Source organism: Nestor notabilis, unplaced genomic scaffold (genome assembly GCF_000696875.1).
Source record: "Nestor notabilis isolate BGI_N333 unplaced genomic scaffold, ASM69687v1 scaffold11146, whole genome shotgun sequence".
In the NCBI taxonomy this organism is placed as follows: domain Eukaryota; kingdom Metazoa; phylum Chordata; class Aves; order Psittaciformes; family Psittacidae; genus Nestor; species Nestor notabilis.
The window spans coordinates 15,348-35,775 of NW_009933323.1; the positions used below are offsets into that span (position 1 = coordinate 15,348).

Sequence of the window (20,428 nt, forward strand, 5' to 3'; positions counted from 1 at the left end):
CATAGTAGCTGGCATATAGAAGCAGTGTGTTCACATTTCTTTCAGATGTGTTCATACCCTTGTTTCTGATACAATAATAGGTATGAGATACTAAAGGAAAATACAGCATCAATATAAGTATGTGTAAACTTATTTTGTCACATTCAGAGGAAGCAAAAATAAATCAAGTTCCAAGTGGAAGCAAAATATGATGAGAATAAAAACTAATTAGAAAGAAGAAAATAGAACAAGTCCAGAACTGGAAATGATACAGGAAAAGATTAATTCTAATGAATGGCTAAAAAATGTATGAGCACTGAATAAAGGGCATCTGAATGAATATGTGAATACTGAATAAAAGGCATGAAGGGTATTGGGAAACACTATAAGTATACATCACCATGCCAGAACCTGTTTGAGAGTCCTCGATCATTCCCATTTGATAAATACAGCACAAACGAGTATTAGTTCAAATTGTGCACAGCCCTCAGTGCATCAGCAAATCTACACCTTATGGTGGTGTAAAAATACAGATCTTTTTTGGTTCTCTAGCTAAATAGTTCATAGACATTAAAACTGAAGTCTTCTGCTTTATGCTGAGGAAGCTTTTCTGCTTGCATGGTTACCGTATTGATATGATTACCATTTTTTGTTGGCAAAAGTGCTACATGCCAACAGCAACCTCCTACTGAAAATGGAAGACACGATAAAATCATGCACAGAGTAGGCTGACAGGAAAGCCCTTTCAAAACAGCTGTGTTAGCAGCGCAGCAATTTGATCTTCAGATGATGTACATCAGAGTTGTATCTTCATAATCTCTGTAGAACGTTATTAAGAATGTTCAATGACAATGGCACTAACTAATGCTGCACTGAACCAGCACTAACAAAGGTCAAGAACAGTAGGAGAGTCTTTTCCACCTGCACCAAACTGTAGTTCATAGACACTGAAGCACACTGGGATTTCCAGAGGGACACCTTGAATTCTGAATTTTTAAAAGTTGTACTTACTTGTGCTTGCAGGGCAAATATCATGGTAACCCCATGCACATAGCAGTGATCATCTCAAACTGTTTAAGAGAAGAAAGAAGAATATTGGCTGCAGCTAGCATGCCAGTACAGGTAATGAATTACAGTTGATTAATCTGCTCCATGTTAATCTGCTCACATGCTTTTAGGACCAGATCCTGTCCTTTCATTTCACTAGAGTGATTTGTGTGTGCTAGGGGTTGGCACAGGTTGCCCTTTAAATTCATATTTGTACTTCATTAGTGGCTCTACTGCTGCAAGCGTTGCTATAAGTGACTTCTATGTCACAGCTAATCTTCAAAGACTCTAATCTGTGGAAAAGGCTTTAAAGAGATTATTCTTTGCAAAACAGATGTGTATATTTTAAATTATGCAGTGCATCAGTTCAGATTAATTATGCAATGTAAAAGACATTCCATCTGATACACTGCAAAGGCATTGATGGGTTTTATATGTAATTTTTAAGTTTTTTCTTCAAACACCATAAAACTATCTGGGGAAATTGTTACATAGTTAGAACCCAGATAGAATTTTTAAGTCAAATATGTTCTTTTTAATCACCCCTGGATGCAGTAAGTATTCTTATATGAGTATCAGGTCTTTTTAAGAAATCTAATCATCCATGTTTCGGTTTCTTTAATTGACTAGATGTTTAAGGTTTGCAGTATATCCACACCCTTTCAACTTTTGGATATCAAAGCTAAAGCAGCACGTTCTTCAAATCCGTGCAACTAAACAGATTTGTCTGTTTAGACCAGTCTCAAAACCAGCTTCTGAATTCCCTCTCTACGCTAGAACTTGCAGTACAGTTACTGTCACTTGTTAGTGACACCCATTATCTGTTCCATGTGTTCCAGGGGCCGCTGGAAAAGTCTCTGCAGAACTCCGTTGTTTCAGAACGACAAAGAAACGTAGAACACAAAGTGTCAGCCATCAAGAACAGTGCTCAGGTACTTATTTTTGTCCTATTTGCTGTTTACACAGCCATGATTCACACTGACATACCTGAACTATCTTTAAGCTGGGTAGCTCAAATACTTCTGCTAACAAGCTGCGCCAACCATTTTCAGTCCTTATGAGGGCCTCAGCCCAGACTAACTACTCAGGACCTGGGTCCTCAGGTTTTTACAGCTGCTCTGGGTCCAACCTATTTTAAAGCTATCCCACTCATGTGAGGTGCAGGCAGCCCACTGAGTGCAATAAGAACATACGAACTGTCTCTAAAAAGAGGTGAGGTTCAGTAAATGGATTTCTGCAACTTCACCTCTCTGAGTTGGGTCAGCAGGAGCGAGCTGCCCTGACCCCTGAGTCACATACCAAGAACTTTGTAAAGCTGAAGGCTACGTGACATAATTACATGTTTAGGAGACATGAGGGGAGAACACCGGGAGCTGATGGTTAACAATTCCCCAGGAGTTTCCCATGCCATTGCAGGGCAAAGCTGGACTGAGCCAAACCTGTAGTGATGTCCCACAGAGACCTTGAAAGCTCAGTCAGAGAATATGTGCCCCTTCAGTTCAAGGCAGGGTAAGGATCCAAGTTACCTACAGCCTTTTTACTATTCCAGCCCCACTTCCAGCTCTGCAGCAGTCTCCATGCAGATGTTATATTTGAAATACCCATTATATGCCATTCAAGAGCGACACTTCTTGTATAGCTGAAAGAGGTCCTAGTAGCATTTTCTCATCAGTGCCTCCCTCAGTGCCTCCCTTACATGGGGAAGAAGGGTGGAAGAAACAGAACCTTCATAAGGATAAAGCTAGTTTTAGAAGAATGTGATACTAGATCTCTATACATGTATAAAGCTAAAAGAGTTGCAGAGCAAAAGCAAAGCTGCAACCCAGCAGGCTACCATGCTGCTCCTTCTGCCTGTGTGGGGAAGTGCAGCCCTGAGAGACCAGTGAAAATGAGAAGGATTTCTAGATGCAAGGTTTTTTTAGTAGGTAATTAAGTTGAACACAGAAATCAGCCAATTCCTTGTGTATATAATTTCATGCCTTACACATATAATTTAAGAGTCTACTCTCCAAAATAAAGAGGAAACCAAAATGGCTAATTCTGTGTGTCCTAATTTAGCAAGCATTTGTATTTTGACAGGCACTTGCACATCTCAGGCAACTAAAACGGGTTGTTTATGAGTTGTTGGCAGAATCTAGGCTTCCTATAAACAGCACAGAAACAGACCTTCGAAGTAAAACAGATGATTGCCTACAGCTTTATTTTCCTTCTTTTGATGTGGTTTTTTTTGAATTAGCATTGTTTGGTTACCAGAAAACACCTTCTCGACTTTTTGCAGTACATATGAAAACAACCCCTTGCAAAAAGCCAAAGCAGCAAAAATGCTTCAGTTCTTTACCCAAAGTCTTAACTAATTCTCCAAATAAGGTCTCTGATTTCTGCTCCTGTCTCTGGCTTCACCTTACTTGGCTTTGCACACCCCATTCCAATTCCATTGAAGTCAATGCAAAATAATCCATTTGCCTCATTTTAAAGCTCCAAGAAGAGTGTTACATTATTGGCATAACAATTTTAATTTAGCTCAGGCTAAATGGAATCATTCCTACTTTCACGGTGTAACTGAACTAGTAAGCAAGTGGTTAAGCTGTATCAACACCTGTTTGACTGAGGGTGAGAGAATAATAGTTGGCTTTCTGAACGAGTAAAATTAATCTGTAGTTTCAATATGTTACATATTATATATGTAATATATAGTTATAAATGTGCATTTATAATTCAATCATCTCTGTTAAAGGTTACGAGATAATAAACTGATTAGGGTTTTTCAAATGGTAGGAAAGGAAAATACTACATTATGCCCATTACTAAACAAATTCCTTTTTATGTCACTGTGAAAACCCAAATAACTTTACTTTCTTTTCCCTGGAAAAGATGACTGACCAAGATGTCAAGTACTTGGAAGACTTGCAAGAGGAATTTGACTTCAGGTATAAAACAATACAAAGCTTAGGTAAGACTTTTTACAATAATTTTTAAATTGCCTGGGAAATGGCTGATTCTGCAGCTAGAACCCAGTATCAGGGAGTTTTTGTGTGTTACTAGTGTGGTTTAACAACAGCCAGCAACTAAGCACCACAAAGTTGCTTGCTCACTCATCCCCCTGCCCCCGCCCCGTTACAAAGGGGAAGAGAATTAGAAGAGGAAAAGTGAGAAAATTCATGGGTTCAGATAAAGACAGTTTCATATGTAAAGCAAGAGCCATGCTCACAAGCAAAGCAGAACAAGGAATTCATTCCCCACTTCCCATGGTCAGGCAGGTCTTCAGCCATCCCCAGGCAAGCAGGGCTCCATCACGTGTAATGGTTAATGGTTACTTCGGAAGATAAACACCATCATTCCAAATGTGTCCCCCCCCTCCTTCTTCTTCCCACAGCTCCATATGCTGAGCATGACCCCATATGGTATGGAACATCCCTTTGGTCAGTTGGGGTCAGCTGTCCCAGCTGCGTCCCCTCCCAGCTCCTTGTGCCCCCCATCCTGCTCACTATTGGGGTGGGGTGAGAAGCAGAAAACACCTTGACTCTGTGTAAGCACTGCTGAGCAATAACTAAAACATCCCTGTGTTATCAACACTGTTTCCAGCACAAATCCAACACACAGCCCCATTCTAGCTACTACAAAGAAAATTAACTCTACCCCAACCAAAACCAGCACAGTTACTCAGATAATGTATGTAAACATAAAAATGGATTTTTGGTGTATATAAAGTCTTGGAACATAATAAGTTTTTGGGGTTAACAAGGTAAAGAGGATCTTGTCAAACAAGTATAGATATTTTCTATAGATAAGCTGCATAATGGCATGAACAGTAGTACTTTTCCTAATTTAAAGAACCTATTTTCCGTTTTCCTCACTTTTGACATGGCCCTTCCTTGGCAGGATGTTGAAAAGCCTCTTCTCTTCCCTAGTAGAGTTGTGCAAAACTGATTTTTTAGCCTCTAACTTGGCTTTATGTTCTTTTTTTGACTACAGTGGTGATAACCAACTGGTAAGCGTTCAATGCATGTTTAATCAGCCTATGATGGTTGAGATCTGCACATGGCAACAGTTGTTGCATGATCTCTTTCAGAAAAGAAACTGAGGTCCACTTGTGTCTGCTCAGATATCTTCATATTATTTCCCTTTGACCATGCAAAGATACCAGGCTTGAAATGTCTGAGTTCTTCAACATGTCAGTCCTTTATGTTTAAGGCCTGATACATCCAGGCAGTCAGAAGAGATCAAGTTGCCATGGTTTAATGAGTTGTCAGTCATCAGGCCAATCATAACTGTTGACCACAGATGACTGAAGCCTGTCCCACTTTAGAAATGAAACATGCTTACATAAATGACTTTCAGGGCTTAAAATTTCACCGTGTCAACAAACGCTCTACACCAGCACAGCCAGGTTGAGGTACCTTATGATATGTGTGAGCAGTTGGTATGGCTGAGCTGACAGTCGCTTACTTGTCTGCCTCTATTGAAGCATCTACCCTAACATAACATGAAGATGTCAGGCTGGAGCTCAGCAGAGGCACAGTTGGCACCCATTTCTTTTCTGAAGGTGGCGTGAAAGATGCAGAGCAGCAAAAGGTGGGGGAAAGTGAGGGTGGGGGAAGACCTGCATATGAAGAGCATGGGGCAAGCTTGGGGAAGCTTGAAACTAATGCATGATCCAGAGAAGGGAAATAGAGGGGGAAATACCCAGTGAGATCAGTAGTCCTGGCTGCTGAAATCCCCACGGCGATGAACACCCTATCTCCGTTTCAAATGCCTAACCTCCATTCTCTCAGCCAGACACGTAACTCACGTCAAGTCCAAAGAGCTTTAAGTCTGACTGCTGACCTCATGAGCATGATTCAGTAGTGTAGAGACCAATCATTGATCCAAGACAGATGTACATAATACACAGAAATTTATAGATTCCTAGGTATCATCAGTTTGTTTTCTACCTTTTCCTGTTCTACATACACACGTAAAGAGTGGAGTCATAAAACCTTATCTTAAACTTGTACTAAGGTTAGTCCATTCAAATGCAATACGCTATTGTATAACCTATTGATGTCTGCAGTTTCTTTTTTCACTCGTTCATGCTGCAGTCTGGTTGTGGTTTCTTCCCCTTCTTCTCTTACAAACACTCACACGCAGCCACGCGCACATTTATAATGCTTTTTTTTTCATCCCCTGCAGAGCAGAGTGACAAAAACAGTGCCCTCATTAAACAGGAAATGTTGGCCTTGCAGGCGATGCTCAATACTTTAGACTACAAGAGAAAGGTTCGTGACATGTTCTGTGGTTCCTTTGCTTTCTCCCCTCATTCCCACACCAAATACTCAAGTGCATATGTGTGCCTTTTTAGATTATCCTCTCAGAACAACAAATAACACAGGAGTTAAAAATCCACAGGAAGTTTGGGTGGGTATGGGTGATTTTACCTAGCAGTTAAGAAACTGGCAATTTAATAATGGCTCAATCAAGGATATGGTTCTGCACACCTTGAAAGTAAGGTCATCACTTACAAGCTGTGCTAAATGGATAACTTAGCTGGCAGTCTGCAGCTTTTAAAGTAAATAAGATGCAGTCAAAGTAAATGTAATGTAATAATTGCCAAGAAAAAACAAACCAGAAAACTCCACAACCCACCAATGGTACTTGCTCTGTTCAGTAAGTGAGACTTGCAAATACGACAAATATTCCCCTGAGCGCTTCTTTGCTGGCATGGAAAACTGTACATTTAGGCAATTTGTTTGAGTCCATGTACTTTTTACTGTTAAAAGCAAGCAAGCAAAAAACCTAAGGCACTGGATGTGATGCAAATCAAAAGGAGAACTTTCTGACTTTGAAAGTGCTTGTAAGTGTCAGCTTTTTGAAGGTGTTATGCGTACAAAGAATGCAACAATCCTCCCTCCCACCCCCCAGAAAAGATGTTTTACTGAGGAAGAGTTCATAAAGATCCAGGATTAATTTCAAGTGACGAATCCAGTCACCTCTGAGTTAGAGACTGAAGTGGTAGCGACTAAATACAGTTACTTTCAAAATAATTGAGAACCAATGTAATCAGCATTTATGATAATTGCTGATTTTTGTGGCTGTTCCCTGTGGTCAGTTAGTGACACCTCTCCTATTTTACAGGAAGTACTCAGTAAAATAGGGCGTGTGATTCATGAAATCGATATGCTTATGAGCAACATGCTGACTGAAGAGCTGCTGGACTGGAAGAGGCGGCAGCAGATTGCCTGCATCGGGGGTCCTCTCCATGGTGGGCTTGATCAGCTCCAGAACTGGTAAACTTGCCTTGAGCTTCTGTTTCCACTGAAAACCACAGGAAGTCTGCTGCACGTGAAATGAGCATTCTTTAGATCAGTTGCAACAGCAGCAAATTCGAGAGCAGATAAGAAAGTAAATAGCTAAAAATACGTTTTTGTTTTGGTGGACAGTATTTGCCATTCAGAATTAATAATATCACAGTGAACTGCTGAGGCTGAGCCATGGCTATCACTCATTTTTTGGTTTGACAGTTGTTCCAGATACGCGATACATGCCCTCTTGGGGGTTTTGCTTGAGAAAGAACTGTGCTGACTGAGTTTGTCACTGAGGACAGTGGGAGTTTTGTCTAGGCAGGAGCTGGGTAGACACTTTATGCTTTGACTCACTAGGTACATCACTCCTCCAGACTTCAAACTATGCAGGAATTGAATGGCATTAGTCTCTGTGCTGGCAACTCTAGAGGTGATTGCAAATCAAAAGAAAACAGCATTATATTTAAAAAGATAAAGCAGCCAGGGAATGTCAATGTCCTGATAATTTCTTTCTCATCAAAGTTCTCTTCTGGAAAAGGTGAAGAAAAAAGAAGGAAACCAACCAAGAACCTTTTTAGGCTGGAAGAAAAACAAGTATTTATTTGCCCCCTTTTTTTTCAACTGAAGTATTCTTTTTTTTCCAATGAAGATGTTAAAAATCAATTTTAAAATGTGATTTTATACACATACCCTGTTAAACTGCCAGCAAGTGTGTTTGCATCTGATTTTCCTTTACTGTTTTTACACTTCCTCAATCTTGGTAACTTGCTCATTTCATATAAATATTATCCTTTTAAATAAGACCACATTTTGCAAAACTACTGAGCTATAGGAAAGCATTAAAATTGGCACAGGTGCTCTGCATCTAAGACATTGGCAGCATGTATATATTTCTTCCAGATTATCACAAAGAGCATTGCATTGATGTTGGTGACACCCACTGCGTAAATATTTCCCTTTGAAATGAAGTATGTACTTTGCCTGATGTATTTATATACTCCTGTAAACAAAAGATAAATGAACATGAGTTTGGATAAGGCTAGAAAGCACCAGTCAGTACTGATTCTGGTTTCCCCAAGCAAGGAATTCAGTGGCCATTATGTTGTAAGGAATGGTTTACACGGAAGTTTGCAAACTAATCTTGTGTCTTGCTGTAGTTTCACGCTGTTGGCAGAGAGTCTCTTTCAAGTCAGAAGGCAGCTAGAAAAACTGGATGAACTGTTGACCAGACTCACTTACGATGGGGACCCGATCCCAGTGCAAAGACCTCAGCTGCTGGAAAAAGTCAACTTTCTGCTGTACAACCTTTTCCGGAAGTACGTAAGCTACTGTCAATGTACATAAGTTTATTTCAACTGACTCAGATTTATTGGCAACAATGAGACCATATTGTTAAGAAGGCAAAAGATGAAAACAAGTGTGAGTCCCTGAGGATCTTGCAGACCAAGTTTCCAATGTAAGAAGTATGTACAACTGCCATCAAAACTCCTAGAAGCTGAAGGCGCCAGGCAGCTTCTTGTGTGTAGCAGTTAAAGGTTTGTGACCAAGTTCTGCCTCTCAGTGAACACACAAAATCCATTTATTTCAGTAGCAGTTACGTACATACTGCTGAGAAAAGTTGTGGTGGTTGGTTGTGGTTTTTTTAAATGGCAGGTGCCAATTTGTTTCTTGTCTTTCCTCTTCCCCACCAAGATAATCTTTCCTGCCCAATTCACCCTTCTATTAATAGATGAATTATCATCATCATCCCTCTTGCCTTTTTTACTGGCTATACTGGAGATACACCACAAATTACTATCTGAAAGCAAAACACAGTCAACTTTTTTTTATAAAAAAATGAAAAAAGAGAAAATTATTGTTTAATTCCATTGGAGCCAGGCTCAGCGTATTTTCATGCTTTGTTATGTGGTTCTGATAAAAGTCCTGGTCTTCCAGACATTTATCAACCTGGTAGTTTAGGACTATGGAATTGTTGCCTTGGGGGGTTATGTTTTAATGTATGGAACAAGTCAACTTAGGTTAGACCACTGGATCATTTTGAGAACTGAGGGTTGGAATACATAGCTCCCACTTCACATAATCTCTAAGAGATACAAGCAGTTCCTTTCCCACCCTACTCTGCCTAATACAGCTGCTTGTTTATGCATATTCCTCACAATCTATTGTTTCACTTCTTTTCACACAGTTCGTTCGTGGTTGAAAGGCAGCCCTGCATGCCAACGCATCCCCAGAGGCCAATGGTTCTTAAAACATTAATACAGTTCACTGTTAAACTAAGGTAAGGAAGGGAAATCTGATATCAACTCCTCCATTTGCATACTGCATTTTATCCTAGTTGAATCTAGAAAGCAAAGCAGACCAACTTGTGTTAGAGAGCCTTTTGACCCCAGGGAGATTTTCTGGAATAGGGATAACGGCCACAGGACCTGTCACTTGTAATAAGTGGCCATAAAGAGTAAATCGGTGTGAGGAAGAAGGGCAGATTGTGACCAAAAGTCAGTTCCTTCAGGGTTCTGCAGGCACTGAATTCTTGTTTTAATGATATTGCAAGCTGAGTAAAGAACAATCCCCATCATACAAGCCAACACCAGAATACTCAGAACCACTTTTGAGAAATTCCTGCATTTGGGGGTGACTTGGGTGGATCGATGAGAAGTGATTTGTCTCCCACTGTGTCCTTGCCTGATTTTGTGAAAAAAGTGAAGACTGGAGAAGAAGTCTCATTTCTACCTTGCAGCAAAAAGAATAATTCTCTGTTGTCTCTCTAGCCATTCCCTCAAACACATACTAACTTTCCCACATACTTGCAGGGAGGGTACAACACTTGCCACTGGAACAGCCCAGCTCCTCTTATGAGCATACAAAACCCTGTAAATCATGATACAATCCTAAATGCCTAATCTGTTTTCGTCTTATAATCATTTCAGACACTTCAGTGAGAAGCAGCTGTCTCTAATATCTTCTGGTGAGAAATTTATTCTATTAACATTCACTTTTACATTTTCTATTTTGAAGGTTGCTGATTAAATTGCCAGAGCTGAACTACCAGATCAGAGTGAAAGCCACTATTGACAAGTAAGGAACTTTGAAGTGAAGATATTCTCTTCCTCCCTATAGAGACAACACAGGTTTTTCAGTTGCTACCCAATCTGATTTAGAAGTTGCTCTAAAAACGAAAAACGCCAAAACAAAACCCTCCCAAAAGAGAACAAAAACCGCACCCCAAAAGCAGTTTAAACACCAGGGTGATGCATTTCTTCTTTTAATGTGGAAGATTTGTCTTTTCCAAAAAAAAAAAAAAAAAAAAAACCCAAAAAAAAAAAGCTGCTATGTCTAATTTGTATTTTCAAATTGGAGGCAAGAATCATTTAAGATTTGTTTCAAGACTTCAATAAAATTCATTGGTCTGAAATACTAGTGTCACACAAAGCTTTAAATTAAACCATACTGCACAGTTAGCTTTGAAATACAGCTAACTCTACTTGTGTTAATAGGCCCAGTATCTCCAATGCAGCTGCTCCAAGTAGCACCTGAAGCTCATGCTTGAAAAGTTAATGCTGTTATTAGTAACTGGCAGTTTACACAGTTTTACCCCAGCTTGAAATTAAGGCTGCTATATAAACTCCTGCTTTCTAAGGTGTTTGGTTCTCCTTTTTGTTCCCATTATTTCTTACAGTAGACCCAAATGAACAGGATCCCCAACTTCTTTGATTGATTATAATTTCCTGAGTAAAAAGCATCTCAGAGCCTGTCTATACTATGTGAAAACAGTGTTAATGCTGCCTGGTGTATGTCTCTCTGAGTTGATGCATCTTCTCCCAGCAAGGTGCATTATTTTAAGCAATAACCCATACTGTAGAGCAAGCTTGGTGACAGACAGGTCAGGGCACCCTAGCATGAGAAAACATGGGCCAGAAGACTTGCTGTCAAGGTATGATTTCAAAATCAGCAAAGGTGATCCAAAAGGCCACTAAAAACCACCTTGACCACATGGACATAGATATTGGCCCAAAAGAAGGAAGGAAAACAGTGGGGGAGAAGCCAGGACTGTTTCTCTCAAAAGCTGTGTACTGTCCAGTTTGCTGCTGTGCACATGTTCTCCCCATACACTATGGGCTAACTACATAGGCTTGTATTGTCCCAGAACACAGGCATGCAGGCAATTGGACAGTACTGCAGCTTTGAATACCCACATATCATTCTAGTAGGGGGAAAAAGCTAGCTAAAATATTCTACTTGCATCTGGCCAGATGTAAAATTCTTTAGTTTAGAAATTGGTTGCATTAGAACTACAAATTAACTTTGACAAGGCAAAATCTACCACCTCACAATAAATTTCTCAGTACAAGTTATGGCTTATACATTTACTGATTCACAATCTGTTTCCCCCCTTCTGTTTTAGGAACGTTTCAACAGTAAGGTAAGAATATAAACCATCATATTTCTTAGATTAACCAATCTGACATCATTGGAGTACATAAGTGTAATGTCCCCCATAGTAACCGTAGATTCATTCTGTGTGGGACACACATGAAAGCAATGAACATGGATGAATCCGCAAATGGGAGCCTGTCTGTAGAATTCCGACATTTGGTAAGTTTGACTTTTTTTCCTGTCATGTACCTCTGGTATAGAAATAAAAGAGTCTTTAAAGAGTACCCAGGGAGAACTGTGTTACTGTCAAGTCTACGTGCTCATTCTCCTTTTCCTTATACAGAAAGTTTACCCCTAGAACCTCTTTATCCCATTCCATAAGACTATATATTTTCACTGAAATGACAAAGCAAATCCTAATTAATACCAGAAAAGGAGAAGACTAATGATGCTGAACTGCAGTTTCTCAGAAACTGGGTTTTATTTATAAGCAAAAAAACAACTAAACAAAAAAAAACCCAACAAACCAAGCATCACCATTTTCTAGGGAAAATCTATAATTGAATGCTCTAGATCTAGTTGAAATTAATGCCTGCCTCCAATAACTGTCTTATAACTCCAATAACCTATATAACAGAGGCTATAGCACTGCTTGTGTAGCTTCTCTACCGTCCCATTGAGCCATGCTTTCTGACTAGACTCACTCACCTATGGTATTTTCTGGAGCTCAACCACAGATGCAGTGCGTCATTGTAGATTTGCAACAGGAGATGGAAAGTAACAGTCATTAGTGCTGTTACTATGGTACATTTTGCACGTACCCTAATTAACACTTTGTTACATCGATTTCTTAAAAAATTCTTTAAGAATATCAAAAGACTATTCACTGAATAGACTTTTTAAGGCATAGTGTCAGAGCTTTCATAAGGTAATAAAACCTTAATATATGAAGTTAAATATATGGTTATGAATATATGAAGTTATTATATGGGTAAATATGATAACTATTGAAATATAACTAAAATTTATTAAGTATAAATGTACTGTACTTCTGTCTATAGTTTCTTTGGCACATAAACATTGTTTTGCATTATACAGCAACCCAAAGAAATGAAATCAAGTGCTGGAAGCAAAGGAAATGAGGTTTGTGCATTTATTTTACATGTTATTCTTGATTACCCTCACAAATATTTCAGATTGGATTTTATTTAAATCAAAGAGCAACCATACTTTAGATTTTGAAATACATATTATCCTTATAATAAGTATAGGACCTAATTATCATATGATAGTATAATGAGAACTTTTCAGAACTACTCAAATTTTAATTACATGCCTTAATATCGTATATTTAAAAAGTTACAATAGAAGGTAAGAAGTAATAATCTGAATATACGCATTCCTCTTTCAGGCTTCCTTTTTGGTCACTTACATTATGGAAAAAATAAGCTTTTTGAGGGTTTTGTTGAAACAGTTTCTCATATAGGAATGGTTCTTTAAATATCGATTCTGTTGGCCAAATTTACAGCTGAAGTAAGAGTATAATTATATTCGCATCAAAGAAGTTTGCAATCAGGACCAAAAGTGTGCTTAGTTTACCAATACTCATCCGACTCTGGTCGTAGGTTCCCCTCTTGTGGTGACACTTATACTATGACATGTCAGTCCTAACAATCAGCAGATACTTTGCTGTACCCAGATTTCAGAGAGATGCACAGACACCCACCATGTAACGTGAAAAGGCACTGCAAGTGCTTGCTTCCTAGCTGGGGAGTTTAAAATCCACACTTTCTTGCTTTGAGGAGAACAGAAACCAGAAGTATCAACATCGGCACACTTAGAACACTGTGCCCCTGAGGTCACCTGTATCGTAGAGCACTCTTTCCATTCCTGGTGTTCCCCTCCAGCACCCCTCACTGCCCTGTGCTTCTTTCCCTGCCCAGCCCCTAACTCCTTCTCCTTCCTCAGCATCTGCACTACATCTACTCTACATCCTTCTTCTCAGCTCTGGCTTTCTCCAAACCCTGATTCCAGAGTAACCCAGGCATCATGGACAAAATCAGAATCCAAGTTACTGCCTGCCTTCATTCACCTTCTGCATCTCTGCCAGGAGGAAAAAGGAGAACAGGGCAGAAGGCAGGGTATCCTCATCCAGCAGCTGGAGGCAGCAGGCAGGGAGAGTGAAGGAACAAGTACACACAAGCACTAGGGTGACCATGGCCCATCACTGTAAATCGAGCATTGCTATCTAACAGTGGAAATATGCACATAAATCTCTGACTGAAGCAAAAATCAGAAGCTTGCAGCCAGTGATAACAGCCTCTGCCAGTGTTACCACAACTGTATTTCTCAAGGTAACCGAAGCCATAAGATGCTTCTATGAATGCCACTTACTTACCTAGGAAGGAAAGTAGCCTATGCTGGTTTAAGGTATCTCTATACACTTTTTTGCACAGTGGAAGTGCTGAGGGGAAAGTTGTACTGGCAAGTTCAAAAAAATATTTAATAATAAAATCCCTCATCACAGATGTAGTTGTACAAACATAAAAGTTATTACAAGTAATTCTTTAAATACAAAGCAAAGGTGTGATCAGAATGGAGAATTTTAAGCAAAAACCTAAAGCAGAAGATACTTGCGCATCCTTCACATGGTGTTTCTGAATGGAATAACTTGCAACCTGATTAGCAAGACTGAAACTCTAAGCTGGCCTCCCAGTTGCTTTGACCAAGTAATTTGCATCAAGACTAGCAAATGCAAAAATGTAGGTGAAAAACTGTTAGTGTTCTACTTCTGGTAGCATTTAACTCCCACTTTCACATACTGTGCCTTTTTAACTATATAAAACATAGAGCTGTGGAGAATTAGGACAGCTGAGCTGTGACATGGTTCGCTGCTCACTGATTTCCTCAATCAAAGCTTCTCCTTGGCCAAAATCAGCCTGTGAAGTCAGTATTAACACGAGCAATGTGAGAGTATAGTGGAAGCTCTCTATATTTGAGGTCTGTCCTTTCACATAGATATGCCTTTTTGCCTAGATGATTTTTCCATAAGAAAAATTGAAGTTTTTTGCAAAATCATAATGGGGGAGAGGGAGAAGGGGAGTTTCACCAACCCTCTTCAACTTCGCGTCAGCAGTACAAGTTGAGCTGGATTGATTCTACCTGTGTTAAAGCATTTGAGATCACTTGATGGATGAGTATTTCATGTAAAAGCCCCCACCTCTAAGCTGGATTTTCCCTTTGCAAGGAAGATTTATTATTCAGATACCTGAGGATTTCCTGTGGTTTCAGTCCCTTATTTATACAGTATCTTTGGTTGCAGTGGCCTGTATGCGTCCTGAAGGAGGTGCTCCATGGGAAAGATAAGGCCACAAGGCACTTTCCTAAGGAATAGTTTTATTTTACATTGACTGAAAGCAGAATATTCCAGTAAATGGAAGCATCTTGATTTGGGATTTTTGATTCTTTTTACAAGTCTGATAAAACAATTATGTGATGGGGAGGGGAAAAACAACAACGCAGGAAAAGGACAGACACATTTTTATATTTGACTTCTGGGGGTGGAAATGTATTTCAAAAGATCTGTTTCCCAAGGGGCAGAGATTTGGATCTTTACAGAGTTATGCTGGTTTGTAATCAAAACAAATCACTTGTATTAAAATTCAGTCAACTGTGACAAACAGGTTCTCCCTCCTTCCCTAGGAAAAGCTTGGGTTTTAATACCAGATTTACTTTGGACTAATGATTTAGGGTTCTACTCCTTCATCTAGTAACATATGAGTATACTTATGACAGGCCCGTGTTCCCAGAGGAGGGCTACTTGTCTGCTTGTCATTAAAGTTGTGGCTTATTGTTCCATTTCGAGGTTATTTCTCCTTGAAGTTTAACCTCTCTTTTTAAACTGGAATTGTCAGTCAGTAAAGAAACTTTAGGAAAAGTTGGAGACAATCTATTAGACACAAAAAATAATCCGTTAACGTTGTGTTAAAATCTGTGTTTAAAAGCACCCTTTTAGAAAAAATAAAAGGCAAAAGTTTAAAGTTTAAAGTTTAAAGTTTAAAAGTATTGCTTTAACAATGTTAAGGGGTTTTTTTTTAGATTCATCAGGGTTTAACAAACAAATTTCCTTCACTGTCTTCTTTTCCTGTTCTTCTTATATCTCGGATATGTGTTTTCTTGCAACGTTGTGTAATGTCAGCAGTCAGATCACTAAAACAGTGTTAAATGCCATCTGTGCATTCACAGTTTTATAACCTACTTATCCCCTCAGGGCCCTCACATGGTGACCGAGGAACTGCATTCCATCAGCTTCGAAACGCAGGTCTGCCTGTATGGATTGACTATAAACTTGGAAGTGAGTATTCAAGCCAGATTTACTGAGGCAAGAATAAAGAGCGTTTTCCAGCAGCTTACAGAAGAACAATGGTGTTGGGCCAGACCACAGGTCTCCCTATCCTAGATGCTATCTTCAGCAGTAAGCAGAAGCAGACACAAGATTCCAGAACTTCTGGACAGAAGTATATGCTTCAGCAAGAAAGAGGAGGCTAGAAAACCAAAGCATAACACAGCACTAACACTTTCCTTGGCAGCATTTACATACTGCACTCATTCTTTCCACCAGACCAGCTCCTTGCCTGTGGTGATGATTTCCAATGTCAGCCAGCTACCCAACGCGTGGGCTTCTATTATTTGGTACAACCTGTCAACCAATGATCCTCAGGTAGGTCTTCAGTATGCAAGTACTGACTTGCTGCTTTTTCACATTTCTATTAGTCAGTTACCAAATATATTCATTATAAAAAGGCTCTGCTTCCCTCTTGAACTGGACCTATTTTCTTCGCATACACTGTTATCAACATTATAGGTTTATGCTTGCTTTATCCTTCGTTCCCTGCCCAGATACAAAACCACATACATGCTTAGCCTTCCTTTTTGTAGGCTAAAGCAGTAGTTCTTAAACTAAAGAAAGGTGATAGCCCTTCCCCACAATTTTTCTAGTTTGAATTTGTCCTTTTTTGGATGTGATTGACCAAAACTGTAGATAGTACAAAATATTACAATTAAAAACTGTCAAAGTAGATGCATAAGTGGGTCTGCAATGTACTTAAGGGCTGCTTTCCCTCATACATTTTATAGGAGCTAGTGCTTTCTATGGGGAAGATTGTAAGTGTCAAGTAGCACCTTCTAGTGGCTCTAACTGTGAGCAAAACCAGTCACCCTCGGGCTCCAGCTGGCTCAGTACCTATTTTAGCCTCAATCTACGGTATCTGCAGATTGTAGAATAGCACTGTCAGTAGCTCTCATGCTTTCAGTTGGGGATTAGTGGCAGTCACAGAGCATTTGGAGGACAGAAAGGGTGAGAGTTTACCATGAAGCATGCCTAAGAATGACGGCAGGCCAATGGACCAGCAGGCTGGACTTCATTATCACTCTGTGACGCTCCCAAAGAGCTTTTGCAGAGTTTTCAGTATGTTCATGGCATGTACAGTCCACAAACCAAATCAAAAACTAAGATGAGCCAAATGATGCAACAACATATCGCTATATGAGTACATAATAATTTAAGATTTCCATGCACCAAACATATTAAAGTATAGTCAGAATATCTGCATTAGTTGGACCAGATTTAAGCATATTTTCACTGTTTTACTCTACGATACTATCAGAAGCATAGCAAGATATTTTGTCATCCAAGATACACATACAGACTCTGGCTCTCTCTAGGAGTTTCCCCCTACAACTCTGCTCAGCCACCCCAGTGGACCTTGCTGTGTGGCTGAAGGGAGAAAGGTCAGCTTTTTGGCTGATTTGCCCCAGTGTGTCCCCTTCTGCACACCTCATTTTTAACACTTCCAGATTCTGCTCAAGTACTTGTAGCCCCTTTCACAGCCTGCAGCATATTTCATGGTTGCTAACTGTCTAAACAAAGCACTAATTCTGTTGCAGAATTTGTCTTTCTTCAATAATCCTCCTGCTGCCACTTTGAGCCAGCTCTTAGAAGTACTGAGCTGGCAATTTTCATCATATGTTGGTCGTGGACTCAATTCTGAGCAGCTCAACATGCTGGCAGAGAAACTTACGGGTAAGAATGCAGAAACATATAGGTTTTATTTGCTCTGGGGCTCTTACACTTGATAGTTGCAGGTAATGGGTTTAAGCATGTGTCGTGGTTTAACCCCAGCCAGCAGCTAAGCTAATCACTTCCCATGCTCAGGCAGGTCTTCAGCCATCCCCAGGCAAGCAGGGCTCCATCACGTGTAATGGTTACTTGGGAAGACAAACACGGTCACTCCAAACATCCCCCCTGCCCTTCCTTCTTCCCACAGCTCCATATGCTGAGCATGACCCCATATGGTATGGAACATCCCTTTGGTCAGTTGGGGTCAGCTGTCCCAGCTGTGTCCCCTCCCAGCTCCTTGTGCCCCCCATCCTGCTCACTATTGGGGTGGGGTGAGAAGCAGAAAACACCTTGACTCTGTGTAAGCACTGCTGAGCAATAACTAAAACATCCCTGTGTTATCAACACTGTTTCCAGCACAAATCCAACACACAGCCCCATTCTAGCTACTGTGAAGAAAATGATCCCAGCCAACCCTGACATCATGACCTCCACTTCCAGAGCCAACATCAAAAAAGCCACAACAACATTTTTTCTTTAAAGAAAAGCACATGTCAGCTTATTGTCAACACAAAGTGATTCAATTTCTGAACTTCCAGACTGCTAAACTGAAGAGGGCATCAGAGTCACGCTGAACTGTGATGTTATTTCCTTAGCAAGTAATTATCTCATGCACCTGAAATCAAAAGGAAGTCTTTTTGCTTGCTTGTGTGGATTTAGGGTTTGTTTCAGTTTTAGTGCCTGTCTGTGCAGGTCTGTTTAGTTCTGGGACCTATCCTTCACCAGTGAAAGCACAGCAAAGAGGCCCTGTAGCTTCAGCGGGATGAAATGTTGAACACTTTGATCTGACTGTCCCCCAGAAGAGAGAGGCCTTAAAAGAAAGCTGGCAGAAGAAAAGAAAGGTTTATCTGTTTCTGGAGAAGAAACAGTTATAATATATGTGGTGAGCTGTAAGAAAGTCCAAGCTGAGGGTGTAACGATACCTCTAATGTTAGGCAAGAACAGAAGCATTTGTCAAAGACGAGGGGGAATCTTTACTTTTATTGTTTCAAAGCTGGAAGCAAAGACTAGTTTTCCCTGCATAACAGTCGCTTTCCCTGCTGGTTTCTTGGAGATTCCTTGCTTAGTGGAGGTAATGGAGTTGAGATGTGCTGTTGTAAATCAGCAAGAATCGTAAGAAAGAAAAAATAAATTGTCTTAAACCGGGGAAGTTCAAGGTAGAGCAAATGCCAAAAGAAGTAACACTTGGGCTAAAAACTGAAACTGAGCATACAGTGCTGCAGAAACAATGTTCCAGACTACTTCAGGCAAATATTCCCCCAAAACTACCATTATCAGCTGCTTCAAAACTCATCTGCACCCCCTCAGCATGCCCCTCTCAATCCACCTCCAAGTCTGGATGTACTGTACTTCTCCCCATCTATCAGAATTCCAAGCTCTATTTCAAAACTTCAGAAACACAGGCTCACCATTTGTTTTTTACCCCTCTCAGGACAACAAGTCAGTTACAATGATTATCAACTATCCTGGGCAAAGTTCTGCAAGGTAGGAGTCCAAAAGTAAAACTCAATTCTTTCTCTTACCACTCACGTGAATGCTTGTCGCCCTGATGCTTCTGGTAAGATTCCCACTTGCAATATGTGGGACTTACAGCCCAGCACAATCACATTCCTTGTAAAAGTTTAACTAGGAAAATACTGTTTCCAGAAGTTTAAAGTTTGGGCTAAGAGATTTACTTAGTTACATTGCTACAGATATCAGAAACTGTCATTATAGTGTGCCCTACATACTTCTGTAAATGGCCAACAGATTGTGCTGTCAAAGCATACAGTTCATGAAGCACACAGTAATTGTTTTCATAGGGTCAGTTGTGACCTAAATCATTTCACGTAGGACAGATATTCAGCAACTTTGACAAAGAGCAGATAACTGTTCAGAAAGAAAGGTAAAACCATTCTACTCTTATTAATTAATTACATTATTTAAGTAAGTATGGCTTCTGGGAAGAAAGTTCAACTTTCTCATCATCATTTCTCTCAAAACGTAATTTCATAACCAGGAAGAAACAGTGAATGTGGTTTGTTTTTTTTTTTTCCTTGGAAAAATGAGCTGCTTCCAATGCGTATCTTAAAAACCGATCGGTTTTATGTCAGGCTGAAAGAGACATTGCTCAAAACAGCAGTTCAAATTTGTAATTCTGGTTTGAATACACTAGATTATTCTCAAAAACCTGAGACAGCCATGTCATATGGATGTTGGGTAACACCTCTCACACTTCTCTTGTGGTGGTTTTTTTTTAAGGAACATTTGCCTGGAAAGTCTTTTACCTTTTGGGTTTGGCTTGAAGCTATCCTGGACTTAATTAAAAAGCACATTCTTCCTCTTTGGATTGATGGGTGAGCAACAAGGAAACTGCTGTATATTGATCTCTCCCTGATTTGTCTTTTTTTCTCTTTACTAACCTCAGTTTTACCTATGCAGAAGGGAATTTGCAATGAGTTTAAAACTTCTGTCTCCCTCTTCCCATCTGTAACTTTCGGAAAATTTAGCCAAAAGGGAACATCACCAAATCTCTTAGGAACAGCAGGTTACACCTATTTATCAGTTCTGTCAGTGTACAGCCAAGTACTGA

At 39.9% G+C, this 20,428-nt stretch overlaps 1 protein-coding gene across 1 annotated transcript in view; it reads left to right on the forward strand.

Moving 5' to 3' along the window:
• STAT4 (signal transducer and activator of transcription 4) overlaps positions 1-20,428 on the forward strand; it is a 38,595-nt gene that overhangs the window by 13,024 nt on the left and 5,143 nt on the right. Inside the window, exons 3-18 of the mRNA XM_010016829.1 lie at positions 1,003-1,101; positions 1,866-1,958; positions 3,898-3,976; positions 6,196-6,281; positions 7,138-7,289; positions 8,462-8,620; positions 9,490-9,582; positions 10,320-10,379; positions 11,707-11,724; positions 11,804-11,897; positions 12,777-12,821; positions 15,949-16,032; positions 16,300-16,398; positions 17,625-17,760; positions 19,289-19,341; positions 20,098-20,192. Coding sequence (XP_010015131.1) covers positions 1,003-1,101; positions 1,866-1,958; positions 3,898-3,976; positions 6,196-6,281; positions 7,138-7,289; positions 8,462-8,620; positions 9,490-9,582; positions 10,320-10,379; positions 11,707-11,724; positions 11,804-11,897; positions 12,777-12,821; positions 15,949-16,032; positions 16,300-16,398; positions 17,625-17,760; positions 19,289-19,341; positions 20,098-20,192 — 1,445 coding nt within the window. The remainder of the gene's footprint in view (positions 1-1,002; positions 1,102-1,865; positions 1,959-3,897; positions 3,977-6,195; positions 6,282-7,137; positions 7,290-8,461; positions 8,621-9,489; positions 9,583-10,319; positions 10,380-11,706; positions 11,725-11,803; positions 11,898-12,776; positions 12,822-15,948; positions 16,033-16,299; positions 16,399-17,624; positions 17,761-19,288; positions 19,342-20,097; positions 20,193-20,428) is intronic.